Genomic DNA, 20,017 nt, shown 5'->3' on the forward strand with positions numbered 1-20,017 from the left:
CTTACAGCTGCTATGGTAAAATTTTCCACCCCTTCATCATCCGACAACTCCACTGCTTTTGCTAATGCGGCAGGTCTGTTTAATCCTTCTCTCCCTTCTATTAATTCCATTTTTTCTCATCCTTGGATTCTTGATAGTGGAGCTACGGATCACATTACATCTGACTCCTCTTGTTTTGTTGACAAGAATCCCTCACATGTACCCTCTGTTAATTTACCTACCGGCTCATCTGTACCCATTGATTCCACAGGCACAATTCTTTTCAATAAGGACATTACTCTCACAGATGTTCTCCATGTTCCATCTTTCCATTTGAATCTTCTGTCTGCCAGTAAAATTACTAAATCATTGCGTTGTTGCATCATCTTATTTCCTGATTTTTGTGTCTTGCAGGACTTGGCTACGGGGAAGATGATTGGTTGGGGTAAACAAAGTGGTGGTCTATACTACATGTCACCGCTCTCACCATCACCAATTTCTTGTCACATCCCACCGTCTTCTCATCTTTGGCATCAAAGGCTTGGCCACCCATCACCTGCCCGTCTCCAACTCCTCCATAAATTGTTTCCTTTTATTTCTGTTCCTTTTGACAATAATTGTGATGTTTGTCCTATGGCCAAACAGACTCGGATTCCTTTCCCTTCAAGTAATATTACTTCCAAGTTTCCTTTTCAATTATTACATTGTGATATTTGGGGGCCGCACCGCATTAAATCTCATTGCGGTGCTCGTTTTTTTCTAACTATTGTGGATGATTTCAGTAGATGCACTTGGCTTTTTTTAATGAATCAAAAATCTGACACTCAATATCTTCTCAAAAATTTCATTGCTTTTGTTCAAACTCAATTTACTCTCTCCATTAAAACAATCCGTTCTGACAATGGTTCTGAATTTCTTTCCATGCAACCTTTATTTCTCTCCCATGGCATTGAGTTTCAACGCTCCTGCGTTTATACTCCACAACAAAATGGTGTGGTAGAACGCAAACATCGCCACATTTTAAATATCGCCCGTGCTCTTCGTTTTCAATCCAATATCCCATTACATTTTTGGGGTGATTGTGTTCTTACCGCTGTCTACATTATCAACCGTTTACCCACTCCCTTATTATCCAATAAAAGTCCTTTTGAACTTCTCTATAATCGTTTACCTACCCTATCTCACCTCCGTGTTTTTGGTTGTCTTGGCTATGCTACTGTTGTCCATCCATCTCATAAATTTGATTCTCGTACTCATCGTTGTGTTTTTATCGGGTATCCAACAGGTCAAAAAGGTTACAAACTTTATGATATGGATCACAACAAATTCCTTGTCAGTAGGGACGTCCACTTCTTTGAAAATATTTTTCCTTATCAAACTCATTCTCCTACTCCTTCCTCTGTCCTGCCACTACCCCAAACTGACTTTCCTCCTTCCTCTGGGCCTGCCGAACCCATGCCAATGCCACATAACCAACCAGCACCCTCTACCCCTGTCGAACCCCCATCTTCCACTACCTCTAACCCGGCCCCCACCCCACTTGAACTAGGTTCCTCTTCCCAACCCGACACCACCAGCCCTACCCCTGCCACTGATTTACTGCCCTTTCCACCCAACCCCATTGCTCCTCTTCGTATCTCTACTCGCACCAAACATGCACCTGCGTGGCATCATGACTACCATCTCTCTCATGCTATTGTTTCTCCCGGCCAATCTTCTGAACCGATGTCAATTCCTACAGGTACAAAATATCCTCTTTCTACCTTTCTTTCTTACTCTAATTTTTCCCCTTCCCATCGTTCCTTTTTAGCTCACATTTCAGGTCACATTGAACCTGCCACCTATGATCAAGCTGTTTCAGATCCTCAATGGTGTGCCGCCATGCAAGCTGAGTTAAATGCCCTTGCCCTCAACAATACTTGGTCCCTTGTGCCCCTTCCTACTGGTTACAAACCCATCGGTTGCAAATGGGTTTATCGTATTAAATATAACTCTGATGGCACCATTGAACGCTACAAAGCACATCTCGTTGCCAAAGGTTATACTCAAGTTGAAGGTGTGGATTATCTTGAAACCTTTTCTCCCACTGCCAAACTCACTACTCTCTGCTGCTTACTTGCCATTGCCGCTTCTCGCAATTGGTTTCTCCATCAGTTGGATGTCCAAAACGCCTTCCTTCATGGCGATCTTGACGAAGAGGTTTATATGGTTCCTCCTCCAGGTCTTCGCCGACAGGGGGAGAACTTGGTATGTCGGCTCAACAAGTCACTGTATGGCCTCAAACAAGCTTCTCGCAATTGGTTCTCTAAATTTTCCACTGCTATTCAGAACGCAGGTTTTCGACAATCCAAGGCAGATTATTCACTTTTCACCAAAGTAAAAGGTACATCATTTGTTGGCGTATTGATTTATGTCGATGACATACTTGTTACAGGGAATGATGCACAAGAAATCCAACTTCTCAAAGATTCTCTCTTGCGTCAATTTCGTATCAAGGATCTTGGCAATCTGAAATATTTTTTAGGCATTGAAGTGGCACGTTCTCGAAAAGGTATCTTTATGTCTCAACGGAAATATGCCTTGGATATATTGCAAGATGCAGGCCTATTGGGAGCACGACCTGAAACCTTTCCTATGGAGCAGAATTTGAAACTCTCACCTACAGAAGGTGATTTGCTTAATGATCCGACTAGATACAGGAGACTAGTTGGGAAATTAATCTATCTCACAGTAACCAGGCCAGACTTGGTATATTCAGTGCAGATTTTGAGCCAGTTTATGCATCAGCCAAGAAAACCACACTTAGATGCTGCACTCCGAATTTTGAGATTTGTTAAAGGCACACCTGGCCAAGGTTTACTCTTCCCTTCTTCCAGTAATCTTAAATTGAAAGCTTTCTGTGACTCTGATTGGGCAGGATGTCCTACCACCAGGCGGTCTGTCACAGGATACTGTATTTTTCTGGGTGACTCTCTAGTTTCATGGAAATCCAAGAAACAAACTAATGTGTCACGATCATCCGCAGAGGCAGAATATCGCGCTATGGCTACAACTTGTTTGGAATTAACTTGGTTGCGTTATATTCTACAAGATTTGCAAGTGACACAAGATGAGCCTGCACCATTACACTGTGACAATCAGGCTGCATTATACATTGCCGCGAACCCTGTGTTTCATGAACGAACAAAGCATATTGAGATTGATTGTCACATAGTTCGTGAAAAATTACTAGCTGGCATCATTTCTACTTCACATGTTCCTTCACGTGCTCAACTAGCTGATATTTTTACGAAGGCATTGGGAAGAAATAACTTCCAGTTAATGAGCAGCAAGTTGGGACTTCACAACATTCATTCTCCAACTTGAGGGGGAGTGTTAGGAAAGAAATCCCTTAATTTATGTAATTCTGTATTTACTTGTAGTGCACACCACGTTATGTGGTCATACCGAATTTCTAGCCTAGATTAGTTAGTTACTTAGAATAGCTCATCGTGTATCTTTATATTCCTTGTATTGTCCTGTATGATTCATTCATTCAATAGAGAAAGTATTCTCCATATTTCACTTTACATTAGCCATTAACTTTAACTCTGATACTATGAAAGATTTGATGATTCAATGATATTTTGCTTGATTGATTCATCTCCATATAGGAGGTATTTATACGATTGATAATAATAAACTAAGAGAGAATACAAAGTGGTACATGGTGGATGCAACTAATACAAACATAAAACTAAGACAGTGGTGGATAATGAGTTGGTGGATTGGTGGATAACATGTTCTCTCTCTCTCTCTCTCTCTCTCTCTCTCTCTCTCTCTCTCTCTCTCTCTCTCTCTCTCTATATATATATATATATATATAATATATATATGGTAATCAACTACATTGGAAATTTGACTATATTCTTCGTACGGTGTATGTCGGTTCGAAACCAAACAATTTAGTTTATTCATAACCGCATTCGATCTAACATAAATTGGATTGTGATTTTTTCAATCCGATCCAATCATATTAAATGTTTAAATTCAATTCAATCAGATTCAATTGATATTGAATTGGATTGAATTGGATGATCGGTTTTGATAATGAAAAAAGACAATAATTAAATATTAAACATTTATCTTAAGTTTAATCTAATCAAACATATTAATAGACGTAAATGTAAAACATAAATGAAATATTTAAAAAAAATTATTTTGAGTATATAATATATTAAACATAACTTCATCAAATGACTTAAAATATTCATAACCTTTTCAACTACAAATACCTACAAGAATAAATAAGCATAAAACTAACCATATTGGATTGAATTTGATTGGATTCTATAAGTAAATTTGTCATCCGATCCAATCATTAAGGAATAGAGTCGCGAGGGTTTTGCTTTGTGTTAAAATACCTTTATGCCCACTCACGTGCGATGCACATGTCTATTTGACAGATTGTCCTACATATTGGCTAACATATGTAAATACAGGGACTAAATTAGCCAAATTTAAAACATAGAGACTAAATTGACTTAATGGGTAAAACACAAGGACTATTTTGACTTTTAAGCCTTTAATAAATTCAATAATAGTCACATTTTAGGGCAAGAAGAAATCAAACCCCAACAATTAATAGCTGAAAATACATAAAAATACTTAAACAAGTTTCTAAACTTTCTCTGCATCCTTATGATCATAGAGCCTATCATGCACGCACTTTTCTCATCGCACAGAGCCTATCTTGTACATTATTTAGGAATTGGAAATATGCATCTCCACATCTTTTTAGCATTAAAGGACCACAAAATCCACCAAGTCCTATGATGAAGCCAAGCACAACCGAAGTATGAACCCATGAAAGTTGGGGCTCATTCTCCATATCTTGGCTATTACGGTGCATTAGAGGACACACATTCCGAAGAGGGGCACCACAAAGTTTCGGATTCCCCTCAAATGCAGAGACATCAAAGCTTTGGAGCTGAGTGCCTTTTGGTATTGGCCCTTCGAGATTATTGTACGAGACATTCAAAAAGGACAAGAAATTAAGGCTCGTCAATGATGGTGGGATTTTTCCGGACAAGTGGTTCATTGAAAGATCTAATGTCTCCAGAGAAATTGTTGTCGTCAAGATTTAATGTATGAAGAAGGACCAATTGGCTGATCTCAGTTGGTATATTCCCATTGATGCTATTTTTGTGTAGATGTATAGCTGGTGGAAAGAAAGAAAGGGAACTGTACTGCAAAAAGTCTGCATCACTTGCTGGTTTGACGAAGAAAGGCAATTGGAGATAAGTATGATCTACTTGAGCTGCAGTTTGTTCAGACACCAACATTGGTAATTTGCAAAGTTGCTTTGGAAGCTCACCTGAAATTTGGTTGTTGCCCAAGTTTATGTGAAAGAGGCTTGGAAAATTCCCCAACCATGTTGAAACTGATGTAACACCCCGACTCCAAATTTAATTGTTTATTTTAATCGATGTAATTAAATTTACGAATTTACCCTTGGGGTAGGGGTAAATTGGTCACTTTCTTATCCGGAAGGATTTTTGGACCGTGGATGGTATTTTTGGGTAGGTGGTACCGAGACGAATTCGTAGACAGGCGGTAGGCTTGAATCGGAGTTGTAACGAAAAAGTTACGGGCAAAACACTTCCAGTGGCAAACTTGTAATTATTTCGAAAAGTTTGGTAAAAATCAGATTTTCACCTCAGCCTTCTCTCTCTCTCGCGCGACACTCTCTCTCCTCAGTCTCTCTCTCTCCCCGACGCCCGCTCTCTCTCTCCTCGGTTCGTCCAGCTCCGGCCACGGCAGGACCCGAGATCGGTCCCGATCGATTCGTCTCGTCGCCCCGATCAAGCTCTGCCCGTTTTCCCCGTCGGAAACCACGAACTCCGGCCGCGCGCTCGACTGGTTCGAACCGGAACTGTTCCGCCGTCGCGCCGCCGCCTCCGCCGCCCAAATCCGGTGATTGAGGTATGGTTTCTCATCCTTTTTACGAGTTCTAGCTGTTCCTGGGGTAGGTTTGGATCGATTCGTTGCCTAAGAAATCGATTGAGAAACTTAGGGTTTGGGCCGAATTTCAAAATGAAATTCCGGCCAGTTGCCGCCCGAATTGGGCCTCCCCGTAGTTGAAGAAAGTGCTCCTGACCTCGAGTAGAAGCTAGGGTAGGAAGGGTGACCTCGGGTGTGGAGTTTTTCCGTCGCCGGAAATTACTCTGCACACCCACGCGCTGCCGGCGCGTGTGGCGGCGCGTGGGCGAGTCTGGTGAGGCTGCAATATAACCCGATGAGATCCTTAGGTGGTCACGAGCGCGTAGGAATTCGCGGATCTCAATTCGGATGTCGTTTGACCATCGAACGGATATTCGCATATTGTGCGTTATCCGGGTTCGATAGGTTTCGACCGTTAGATCTTTCTCGAAGTAAAGTATGTTGTTCTAGGAATTCCTAGGACCGTATGGGACTTCACGGATCATGAATCGGAACCCCGGATGTTCCAATTCAAAAATGCAAAGTTTGCGGGTTAGCGATAACCGTAAAAATTGTGAACGATTCCTAAACCTGTAATCGGACCTTAGGATACCTCCTTCACTGTGCACGTATGGGGAATTTGGGGATTTAATCCTTTAATTTGTGATTTCCGCTTAGACGTGATTTTTATACCAATTAACGGTTCGTATCTCGAAATAGGTGTTTCGACTGCACGTACTCAGCAGGCAGGACCCTCACGTGGCCAGGCAGCGTGGGATTATCTGTGAGTGGACTTTGTTTTAATCATATGCATGGTTTTAATTGATGAAAGTTTCTGCATAATGTTTTAATGGTTTATGGAATTTATATATTATATTCATGAAATGATTTTGATGGTCGTATAGTATTTGGCATTACATTGTGAGTTTGGTATTTTGGGTTTTTGAAAGTGCAGTTATATGGAGAGTGGGGAGGTATAAGTATATATTCGCTATAGATGAGATATTGGGGTAGTTGGAGGTTGATGTGGAAGAATGTGGTTGTGGAGAGAAATTGTGTGATTACACTACGTAAGTACCTTCCCCAGTTACTAGTCTCACTCGCGGCGTTGGATGTTCCGGCGAGTGAGACACTTTCCATATGCGGCGTTGGATGTTCCGGCGTATGGAAAGACCTTGCATAGAGTTTAGGGTCATCACCATGGCGTTGGATGTTCCGGTGTGTGATGACCCAGTCTGCGCGCGTAGGACATAGTTTGGAAGCTACACATGGCGTTGGATGTTCCGGTGTGGGAGCTTTGGAGTTTCGTCCCCCGGTTGGACCGCTCATCCCTAGACGCAGGATAGCACCTAGAAATCCTGCGGACTAGTTAAACGATCCCCCAGCTGGATTGTTTTCCCGGTACCTAGGTGGTGTGCTGAGTATATCGTATAGCTATTTATATATATATATTTTTTTATACAAGTATCTTTATACGGGTATGTATGGTTGAGTGGGTAAGGAAGTTAGTGGCTTGAAAGGAGTGGTAAGTTTGAGAGAGTGGGGATTCTTTTTAAAGGAGGTAACTGGTATTTTCTGAAATGTTTTTAATGAATTAAGTTTTGGGTAATTATTTATTGAATTGTGAACCTGCATGTCTTGAGCATTATTTTTACATGGTGGGGTTATTATATTGTTTTAACTGCAATTTGGTTTTTGTCCACTCACATATTTTCTGTTTTCCAGTAGTCGCTCCAGGAAGCGTGCAAGTGGTGTACGAAGTTCGATCTGTGCATCTTTCTAGTTAGGAACTGAGTAATTTCTTCTACTCAACTGTACTTGTAATCTAAATTCAGTAGATGCTCTGTATTGCCCTGATAGATTTTACTTGTGAGGCCGTAGGCCTTTCTAGTGTGATTGTAAAATTGTGAAAGCATGCTGTTGGTTGGGACTATTTTTATTACTGTGTGTTGCAGGTGAAGTAAATTTTGTTGGGATTGCTTAGTTTACAAGGGAGACTCTGCCAAATTTTTGGTAGAAAGTCTCGAGTTTTAATTTAGTGGGCCCGGCATCGGGATGATGTCGGAACACGACGGGGTCCGCTCCGGTTTCCGGGAAATTCCGGGGCGGGTCCTGTCAACTGAGCCTGTGAATCTATTAGAGGACAAATCCAAGACCTCGAGCTTTTTTTATTTTGGATAACCATACAGGTAAGGGACCAGTGAGCTGACAACCACGGAAAGACAAAATACCAAGATTTTGGAATCCATCAACATCAACGATGCCATCACCATTTGGCATTTCTTCACCTATAAAATTGTTTGAAAGGATGAGAACCTTCAGACTTTTGCAGCCCATCAGTATATTAAGTACCCTTGTGATATTGGACAATCTGCTCGCAGAAAGGGAGTGGAAGGACAAAGATTTCAGTGAAAGAATCTCAGGCTGTATTTGTCCGTCTAAGTCATTTAAGCTCAGTCGAAATGCTTTCAGGGACTTGCATGAGTAAAGGCTAGTTGGGAAGACACCAGTGAATTGATTACTCACAAAGTCAAGTTTAGTAAGGCGACTAAGTTTGGAGAAATCAAGCATGGAGAGATTTCCTACAAAATGGTTGAATCCAAGGTTCAATTCTCTAAGGTTTGTGCAATTCAGCAAAGACGGGAGCAGAGAACCTGTTAGATTGTTGAAATGAAGAAGAATGAGTTCCAATTTGGAGAGCTTGCCCATATTCATCGGGAGCATGCCACTGAATTGATTAACATATAGTTCAAGGATTGTGAGGTTGGTGAGGTTGACAATTTCATCACTAATGTCACCATGAAACGCATTGCTAGGTAACGAGATTTCTTCAAGTGTGGTAGCATTATAGATATCTTCTGGAAGTGGTCCAGAGAGCCTATTGTAACCAGCACGAAAAACCTGTAGTTTGGAACACTTCCCTAGTCCACCAGAAATATTGCTGCTGAATTTATTGATGGAAAAATCCAACAGCCTAATCAGGGGAGAAGAATGAAGACATATAGAGGATGGGATAGAACCTGAGAAGGTGTTGTTCCTGACATTGAAACTAGTCAAATCCCTAGCTCGTCGGAAGAATGACGATGGAATCGTACCATGGAAGTTATTGTTGGACAAGTCCACCATGCAAGTGCTGGATGGAATGAAAAGTGGTAGCTCTCCAAACATACGGTTATAGCTCAAATCAAGGATCTCAAGACAATTTAAGGACAAGAAGAAACGGGGTTCAAGTGAACCGTAGAGTGAATTGTGAGAGAGGTACGTTCAAAAGAGAGAGATGCGTGAGATTTTCAAGTGAGTGAAAAATACCTCCTTTGAGATTGAGCCCTGATCTGTGACCCAACCGTCGTGATCACAGGTGACGCCCTCCCAATGGCAACAATCAACGGAAGTCCAGTTCAAAGAAGGAGAAGACAGTGTGAGAGCAAAGGACAAGAGAGAGCTACGTTGAGTTTCATTGCGTGCGTAATTTGTGGACATAATGGAGGACAATAAGAGGAAGAAAAGGAGGCCACGAGCCATTTGATGGTAAGGGATATTTTCTACTTGCATGTTTCTGTGATGTATTTGCTTATATTATGTGTATTTAGATTTCACAGGTTTGTATTTATAATGGGGAAAATTTGTGAGAGTTTGAAGCAATGCAACTAAAAAGCATAATGTCTTTCTTTTTCTTTTGGCCTAAAAATTATACATCAATATATTAAACGACTCAGAACATCTCGTAACTAACTGAGAAAATGGTAATTACCCAAAAAAAAAAAAAAACACTACACTGTAATTATATTCAGGAAAATATGTGCTTAGCTTGACAATTGACAGTATTTGGAGTCAATTAGACTTTAAAATAAGAGTTCCGGTCCTCCCATGCAGCTCTCGAGAGCCAGTGAGGTCTGTATTGGAAGTCTCTCTATGACTGCTAGGAAAACTTGTGGTCTGTATCGGAAGTCTTTCTTTGACGGCTAGGAAAACTGGTATGGCTCTTGAGAGCTGCATGGATGACCGGAACTCTTATTTTTAAGTCTAATTGACTAGAAATGATGTCGATTGTCAAGCTGAGCACATATTTTCTTGAATATAATTATGGTCGTGGAAAATATTTCAAGAGGAAGAGCGAAGGCTACGTTTGGAATGGGCAACTGCTAAGATGGTAATGTCCCCGTTCTCCACAGCTTCATGCGTAGGAGGAAAGCAATACATATAACTTGATATATATGCCAACATTCTATTTTCAATGTGGAAGAAATGATAGTAACTGTTAAATTTTGGGCTGTTGTCAACAAAGGACATTTCCAATCCTACAAGAAACAAAAATTTCCATGCGTTAACTTACAAAGTCATAAGTTGCTGCAGTATATTATAGACTTTGTACACCCAATTAATGATGTCTTCGCTTCGGTTTTCTTTTGTGGTAAAATCTCTCTTCGACGTATTGATCAGTTTGAAGAATTCAGAATATGTGGCTGTGGTTGTTTCCCACTTTCATCAGTTTGTAAGCGACGTTTTGAAGTTTCATTTCAAGCTAAAATTAAAAAAAGAAATACGAATTCTTTGTTATTGGCTTTAATTGCTCCTAAGTCCTAACACTCTAATTTGCTCCAATATATAAACACAAACCTGCAGACAATCTAAATCTATCAAAAACCAGGCACATTCAAGAAGAAATAAACATGCTACTGCAGTCTGCTCACCCACTGTCTCATGGCTTCCTTTTCATCCTCTTGTTCTCTTCCATTATTTCTACAAATATTCATGCATGCAACCAAACTGAATGCAGAACCCCCACGCCCTTCTCCCCCAATACGTCTTCTCATCCTATAAATTGGACTTCCCTTAGTTCTTTCCATTTAGTGGGCATCCCTTATAGTCACCAAGGTCGGGCCCTCAATGGAAGAGACGCACAAGGGGACGGCTCTAAAGGCGGTAATTTTCCCCCACTTAAGATACATATTTCACCCACAATTTATACTTTAGATCAATGGAATTTGATTGCTTGGGTCCAAAAGTATTGGAAGTGAACATGGCATCCTGACGTGATGTTATCGATTCACACAAATTTAGAATATGTAGTTTATGAGTCACCACGTGTTATAATTTGAACGAATTGGTAATGTGTCACATGGTGTTATAACTAAACACAATAGCTCATATCTCAATTTTTTCTAGGGTTAAATACTTTTTGGTTATTGGATTTTATACGAAAATTCAATTTGGTCAGTAAGAAAAATATTTAGCCAAATTTGTCATTGTGTTTCCCAAAGTTTACAAACCCTAAACCCTTACAATTATAAACTTTGGGAAACACAGTGACCAATTTAGCTGACCAAATTGAATTTTCTTATAAAATCCAGTTACCAAAAAACTTTTTTTTCTTTTCTTTTTTTATAATCAATCGCGTGATTTTATACTAATCCATTGTCTGGTTTTGTTACTTTGAGCAGGGATCATTGCGAAGCCTTAGATTTCATGGATGCAAGTTTTTTCATTGTGGATCTCCGTTTTGGTGGCGCTCCACAATATATCACGTTACTCGGTTTCAAGCGTTTATTCGAATTGTATCTTCATATATTTTAGAATGCTCCATCAATCTTTTCACAAGTTCATCTTTCTCATTCTACGTAGCCTTTACTGCAACACCTTGCCTTCTCAGCGACACCTTCACTCTACCTATCTGCAGGAAAACGCGTGTATAAGCCTTAATGTATCTATAAAAAATACATATATTAGTACCAACTTTATTTACTCTAATCTCAGCAGCCTCAGAAATTGGCCAAGAGATTATCTTGTATGCAAGCGTGCCAGTATAACACTTCAAAAAAAAAAAATAAAAAAAATCAAATAGTTTGATGAATCAATGATAACTTGGGCTTTACGTAATCCATCTCCCAAATCGAACTACTTTGATTGCACTTGACCTCATATGATTTTTTTATTTTTTTTTATTTTTGATAAGTCCCAAAGAAAAACCCGATAGCTTAACCAGTACAAATCAAATGGCCTTGAGCGACCCCCAATAGATCATCAGCTAACGCAGAGCTAGCCCAGATAGGAGCATAAACAAAAAACTGAATATCCAAGTCTAGATTATGGCTCCATCTGGCAAGGCAATCTGCCAAACCATTATTCTCTCTGAAAATATGCTGGATATTCCAACTCTCAAAATGTCTAAGCATCTTCCCACAGGTTGAGAGCAAAGCAGCTAGAGGATGAAAACATAGAGAATCCCTTTGTTGGAAAAGATTCACAGCAATCTGAGAATCCATTTCTATGAGGATCTTGGTGAAGCCATTTGCCACTGCTAATCGGAGGCCAAAAAACAAACCCCAGATTTCAGCATCCAAAATATGCCCTTTCCCCAAATTCACAGCAAAACCTCCACACCACTCCCCAAAGCAATCTCTAAGCACACCACCAGCACCAATTTTCCCCGAAGCAATCATGCAAGTGCCATCCACATTGAGCTTAACCCACCCACTTCTAGGCGGCTCCCACCTTAACCTGAGTTCTAGGCACATTCCTACAATTCATACTAGAAGCCTTAACCCAATCCAAAACAGCAACACAAATAATCTTCCTAAGGTCGTAAGGCAAGTCCTCAGCATCATTAAAGATGTATTGGTTACGCCACTTCCACACATACCAACAAGTGAAAACAAACATGATATTCCAAGGAGACCTCCCTTCCCACTTAGCTTTATAAAAGAGATTGCTTCGAAGCCAAGAAGGATAATCAGATAAGAAAAAATCATGGAGATTACTTTAAGGCAGAACAGTAAGCCATACTTCCCTAGCACTCCCAGAATCCCTATGAGTGTGAATGATATTTTCAGAGTGCCAACCACAAACAGAACAAGAGGACTCAACAGCTAAATGTCTCCTAACTCTTTGCTCATTAGTTAGGATCTTACCTTGGAAAAGCCATAAGAAAATTTTCAACTTAGGCGGGAGAGACATACTCCACAGACCCCTCCAACACGCATCAGACCAAGTAGAACCCCCATGGATCAGCTGAAAAGCAGATTTAACAGTAAAGATGCCATTAGAAGTAGGCCTCCATATCTAAGCATCTTGACAATTGCCCCCAAAACCAACAGGAAAACAGGTGATCTTTTGCACCATATCCTCATCAAGCACAGTTCTTAACTTCTCAACATCCCACCACCCTTCTTTAAAGAAATTAGAGACCTTGCAGTCCAAATCGATCCCTGACTGCTCCCCTGCATACTGTAACAAAGGGAAATCAGCCATCCAATGGTCCTTCCAAAAATTCACCTTGTCCCTATTCCCCACTCTCCAAACCATTCCATTTTTCAGCAACTCAACACCATAGAGAACACTTCTCCAAGTAGCAGAACACTCTTGTTTGGAGACCCCAGGAGTACCCAAAATAGAGTAGTACTTTAGGTACTTCTCTTCATAAATTTGAGCCCATAACCCTTGATCATGAGTGTGCATCCTCCAACCAATCTTAGCTAAAAGGGCCCTATTCATGTCAGTAGTTTTCTTGAAACCTAAACCACCCCGACATTTAGGATGACACACCAAATCCCACTGGCATAAATGTACCTTCTGCTTTTTTCCACTGCCTCCCCAAAAAAAAATCCCTATTAATTTGATCAAGATCTTCACAAATGCTACCTGATAACTTAACAGTCTGCATCATATACACAAGTATGGAAGAAGTGACAGCTTGGATAAGGGTAGCTATACCAGCTAAGGAGAGACACTTCCTTTTCCAGGCATGTCACACCCCGATTCGAAAATAAGGAATATTCCCGAATCAGAGTGTGAGTCATACCACAGCTATAAGAATAAAATCCTACAACCATGATAAAAAGAGCCACAAATAAATACAAATTTACTTAACAACACAGAATCCGAGTCGCAATAGCTCGTAGTTAAATACACACTAAGATCTTTATCAAACAATTGACTACTTACAAAAGTTAATTACACAAATCGATAACAAAAACATAGTAGCTTGGTTGAAACCTGCTTTCTCAAACTTCGCCTTGAATCCTGCACAATCTATTAGGGTATGAGCATTCTAATGCCCAGTAGAGTACCGTCAAACACCTCAAGGTCAACTATCACAGTTAATCAAAGTGTCATGCATCAAACAACACAAGATACATAAATTATGCAACCATACTAGATAAATAAATTTTGCATATGCAGTGATGCCATGAACTCACTCCCTTCTAATCCCACTAATTCATACTTTAGGGTAACAAGCCTGCATGTCCCATACCATGCATTTTACCACGGTGGCTCCGAATACCCTAAAATATGAACTAGCGCCCATTCGTCCCTTAACCCAATTTTCTTTTGTTTACGAATTTCTCAACTTTCACTTTTCATTAGAGGCCCTGCTCTCATCACCTCATTATATTCAAGCCCTGCTCCGTCACTTGAATATATTTTATTTTATTTTTCTCAAATATACCTCAAACGATACACACACACACACACACACACACACACACACACCCCTCAAATACCATTGTCTTTATGATGCATATGTAATGCAGTGCAAACCCCATTTATCTCCGCAGAATAATAATAACAATAATATTTCAAGCTTCATCACATGAATAATAATATGCACCCAACGTCAAAAATAATATTCATGGAGAGACATCAATAATAATATTCACATAACATCAAATAATATTTATCGAGCAAAGCAACAATAATATTCATATTTACAATATTATATATAAGCACCAAGATTAAAAGTAATATAGCCCAATCATCGTGAAATCAGGAAACCCTATCTCAAGTCCAGCTAGCTAAAATACCAAATTTACCCTTCAGAGATTCTCGAAGTTGTCGAATCTACCATTCTGATCCAATTCCTGAACAAATTAAAAATCCAAATTATTATTGAGCAGTCTTCACTTTATTTCACCTAAGTCCAACCTCAACCATTAGCATTTCTAAGATTTTGCGTGAAAATGACGAAAATGCCCCTGAGACCAACCTGGGGTCCAAAGTGGCCAAATCTCGTCCAAAATAGTCTAAAACTCAGTCCTATGCCCTATCAACACCAAAACAAGGCCAACTACACCTGTTATCCAAAACTTACTATTTGGGTCTCGTGGGCCCCACAACAATCCATACTTAAAATCACCTCAGATTAACTCAAAACATATACTGTCGGACTCAAATCGAGAAATCCAGTCGAATGGACTGAAAATATGGCATCGGAGGCTGCCGGAACAGCCACCACGCACTGTCACTCGCCGGAGCTTGTTTCCGGTTACTGTTCATCGTCCTCAAAAATAAAATCCTGCAATTTCCCCTTTTTCCAGATTTAAAACTCAGAATTTGTGACACATTTTGACCAACCTAAAGTTAACGGAACCGGGAAAACACGTAGTGTATTTGAAGCTTATTCTCTCTAGTTTCAAACTCAACAAACCACACTCAAAATGGAGCTAAAACGAAGGAGAAAACGAGCTCCAAAGTTGGGCTGACGACTGGTTTTTTTCTGCAGAAAACAGATATTTTTTCCAAATTTTGTACCTGTGTTTGACCCATCAAAACTCAACCAAATTCGACGAAATAATTTGTTTTTTGTTCCTTGCCAAGTCTAGTTTAAAACCCAGCAAATGGCTTTCTTAAAAACTCAAAGTATTGGGAGAAAAAGAGAGCCAAATTGAGGCTCACGGACTGCAATTTTCCAGAAATATGCAAATTTCCAGATTTTGTTCTAATTCGTTTCCAACCATTCTAACATCTCCAAGTTGTTCCTAAGGCTTCTAAAACACTTCTAAACTTCATACCTATCAATCGAACTCAAGAAAAACTCAAAATGAAACCAAAATCAACAACACCCACACTTTAAAATTTACTCTATGCACCCAACCAGAAAATAGAGATTCAACCTCTTCTAATTCAAATTTTCCATCTCTCAAATGACTCAACATACGCTTTAAGGAACTAGAAACACACAAACACCAAGTTAAAAATCACAAATTCGAAATTGACTCACCTTATAAATTTTTCTTCTCTTTTCTTCTTTTTCTCCTTGTTCTTAGTTTCTTTACTCTCTCTCTCTCTCTCTCTCTCTCTCTCTCTCTCTCTCATTATCTTCTCCCTCCTATCACAACTCACCTCCCCTAGTTCTTAGCTTTATCAAGAAAAAATCCCTTAGGCTAGTGACTCGCCACTTAGACTAGGTGACTCACCCCCCCAATAGATGAACAACTCATCCCCAAAATCAGATTTTTTTGAAGAGAAAGAGGGAAGGAGGGAAGAATGAAGAGAGAACAAAAGCTTGGCTTACACGTTGGCTTCTTTTTTTTTTTCTTTTTTTTTTTTTGGCCTACAAGGATATTTTGGTAATTATTCACACACAAGGGTATTTTGGTCATGTTTGTCCAACTTCAAATTAAACACACTTAATTTTATAATTTTAATCCAAAATCACTTGATAAAATACCCATAATCATTCTCCACAAAATATTATTTTTCACTATGAAAATACACCTTGAATTTTTCGGGGTGTTACAAGGCAGCAAGCCTACTTTGCACTTTATCAAGCAGACCATTATACGTAACTTTAGTCACACGACTATGCAGTAGGGGCAAACCTAAATATTTTCCCAAATTCTCCGTGATGGGAGAGCCACAAATAGCACCAATCTCTTTCGCCACCATTTTACAAGTATTTGGTGAGCAAAAACTTGCAGACTTGGCGAAATTCACAGCCTGACCAGAAGCACTACAAAATAAATCCAAACAATTTTTCATCACACGAGCTTGGCAGGGAGTGGCTTCCTCAAAAAGCACAAGGTCATCTGCAAAGAACAAGTATGACACACTAGGACCATTTCGAGAGGTTTTGATAGGCTTCCAGAGTTTTTCTCTTGACAGCATCAACAATAATATGAGACAATTTCTCAATACAAAGAACAAAATGGTAACGGGATAGAGGATCCCCTTGGCGAATGCCACTGCTAGGAGAAAAAGGGTCAGTCAGTTCCCCATTGATGCAAATTTGATATCTCACAGTAGACACACACTGCATAATAAGCTGAATAAAAATATTAGGTAACCCCACTTCCAAAAGAACAGACTCAATAAAGCCCCAGTTAAGCCTATCATAGGCTTTGGAGAGGTCTATCTTCCAAGCAAACATCCTTTTTTTTCCCCTTAGCTACCTTAAACTTGTGCATAAGCTCTTGAGCAATCATTATATTATCAATTATATGGCGGCCTAGCACAAAACTAACTTGATTGCGACTAATCAAGTTGGGCAAAATAGTGCGCAGACGAGAAACCAAAATCTTAGAGATGACTTTATACAAGGTGCAGCACAAACTGATTGGTCTAAACTGAACCACAGAGTGAGGATTCTCCACCTTGGGCACCAAAGTAATTAAAGTGGCATTAAGTTCCATAGGAAAACTACTTTTCTGAAAAGTTTCACACACCATAGTATATATATCAAGAGCACACAAGTCCCACTGATGCTGATAAAAACAAGCAGGAAACCCACCAACACCAGGGGCCTTAAGACCACCAATACCAAATAAACTATCCTTCACTTCCAACAAATCAATTTTTTTCACCAAGGAAGCAATCTCACCATCAGTGACTGAAGAGAAAAAACAGGGAAGACTCACATTAATAGTAGCCTAAGCAGGAGCAAAGAGTTTGGAAAAGAAACCCACAGCCAAATCTTTAATACCTGCAGCATCCTCCACCCAAACCCCTTCATTATCCTTTAATAGTTCAATTCTATTTCTCCTTCATCTAATTATAGTTGTGAGATGAAAAAACTTAGTATTTCTATCCCCTTCCTGAAGCCATCTCAACCTGGATTTCTAATGCCAAAACAGAGTTTCTTGATGCACAATAGAATTAAACTTATCGTGCAATTGCACTTCCAAATTACTCAGAAAAGAATTGGGCCCCTTACGAAGGGCTCTCTGGATCCCAGACAACGTAGCCAACACCCTTGCTTTCTTTTGTCTAAGATGCCCAAACACATTTTTATTCCACAACTTAAGGGGCTCAACAAAAGCACAAGACTTATCGAAAGCAGAGCCAGAACAACCCAACCAATTCTCGAAAACAAACTGACTGAACTCAGCATGCTTCAACCACATTGCCTCAAACCGAAATGGCCGCAAATGAGGAGTACACAGAATTGAAGACTGCAAGCAAATCTTAATTGGACTGTGATCAGATTTAGTTCGAGGCAAGTGCCTCACATAAGCTTCAGCAAACACACGCCTCCAAAGAATGTTACAAACAGCCCTGTCAAGCCTTTCCAAGATCCTTTTGTTAGTCCAAGTGTACTTCAGTAAAGTACAAATCACGCATTTCATTCACATCAAACCAAGCTTTGAAACCTCTTAAACGACACAAAGGAACTCCACCTAACTTGTCATCAAAATGAAGCAAATCGTTGAAATCCCCAGCCAAGAGCCAAGGCGTATCATGACAGCTAGCGACGAAATTAAGATAATCCCAGAGTTTAGCCCTTTTAACCTCACAAGGCTTAGCATAAATAGCTGAAAAGAGCCAAGGAGACTGCCCAGGCCAAGAAACACACGCAGAGATAGCTTGATCATGAGTACCAATGATCTCCACATTCACCTTGGAATCATCCCAAATCAGCCATAATCCCCCAGAAAAACCCACAGGATCAACAATCTCAAAACAAGGAAAACCCAAAGACTTAACCATTGACACAGCTTTGGAGCCACTTATCCTTGGCTCACACACAAATAAAATCTCCATATGATGAACACGAATCAATTCCATCATATTATTCCTAAACTTAGTGCCCGAAGCACCCCTTGCATTCCAACAAAGAATATTCATAAAAACAATCAATAAAGGTGAATAACCTAAGGGCTAACCCTTAACAGTCAAAATTCATATCTTCACATGTGGTGAAGGTACTATCTGCCAACGCCCCATTAGGAGGGTCCACATGACTTGCGGCCAGGTCCACTTTCTCTGTTGGAATCAAGCCCTCCTGAGCAAAAGCAGCTAGAGAATCAACAACTACATCATATCCACCTCTTTCTCAGTATCAGAACAATTAGTGGCTATGTTGGGTGGTCGATGGCCAAAGTGATAGACCCCTGTAGCCCAATACGCATCTTGACCATTCGTCCAAATATTCAATTGGTCAGTCAAAGATATTTTCCCACAAAATTTCTTACCCTCATAAACCAGATTACTTTTGTACACCAACTGTCCAACTTTAGAATAGCTAGCATCCTTCACCTTATCAACAGTAGCCTACACTTTCCCCTTTTCCTTGACATTCATATTAGAAATGTCGTTCAGGACAGTTCTAGCTTTACCAAGATTAGTCTTAGACTTGGTCCAAACTTTCGATCCTTTTCCAGCATCTCTAACCGATGATCCCAGCTGCTCTGTGCAAGTTTGAGTAGCCTCAACCCTCTCAGCCCTACCATCAATCCCAAAATTCTCATCCACCTCTCTCAACGCATCAAATCTAGAACCCGTATTTCGACCTCCCTTGCCTCCAACTTCCTGAGTCACACCTTTAGGTCTCCGTCGAGCTAGAACATTCATCCATGGCCCACGCAAATTCTCAATACCAGCATTAATACCTTCTTTCCCCATTACAGTATCACCTCCTACCAAACCATCATCACCCAAAGTGGATCCATCACCAGTCTTCTCCACAGTGGCAGTATCTGGCACATCACAGTGCTCCCTTTTGTGACCATATCGACCACACATATAACAAATGTCCGGAAAGCCTTCATACTCCACATTGTACCAAACATAGTTAATTTGGACAAAAGCCTCAAGAGGCCGAGAAAAGTCCTACTCTACACAAAGTCGTGCAAATTTCCCCCGATTCTGAGAAGTAGTGAGAGCATCAATCTTCAACAACTTCCCTAACAAATTCCCAATTCTTTTCAAAGCCCACACATCGAAACACTCCAGTTGAATAGCAGAGACAAGAATCCAAGCGGCCATTCGAGTGATCTTCGCAATTGCAGGACAAAACCCAGGCTTCCATTTCTGCATAACCAAATACTGGCCAGCGATGATCCAAGGTCCCCCAGTGAAAACG

At 40.2% G+C, this 20,017-nt stretch overlaps 1 protein-coding gene across 1 annotated transcript; it reads right to left on the reverse strand.

The window, feature by feature from the left end:
* Nucleotides 1-8,076: 8,076 nt before the first annotated feature.
* Nucleotides 8,077-9,066, reverse strand: LOC117625525 (receptor-like protein 3). The gene has a single exon (XM_034357068.1). It carries the CDS (start codon nt 9,064-9,066, stop codon nt 8,077-8,079), a length of 990 nt encoding a protein of 329 aa, XP_034212959.1.
* Between the last annotated feature and the right edge of the window lie 10,951 nt (nt 9,067-20,017).

This window comes from Prunus dulcis, chromosome 4 (assembly GCF_902201215.1).
Source record: "Prunus dulcis chromosome 4, ALMONDv2, whole genome shotgun sequence".
Taxonomy (NCBI): Eukaryota; Viridiplantae; Streptophyta; class Magnoliopsida; order Rosales; family Rosaceae; genus Prunus; species Prunus dulcis.

What these genes read in the sequence shown, in the direction of transcription:
- LOC117625525 (XM_034357068.1), bottom strand. Translation starts at nt 9,066, where the DNA reads ATGGTGGACTTGTCCAACAATAACTTCCATGGTACGATTCCATCGTCA.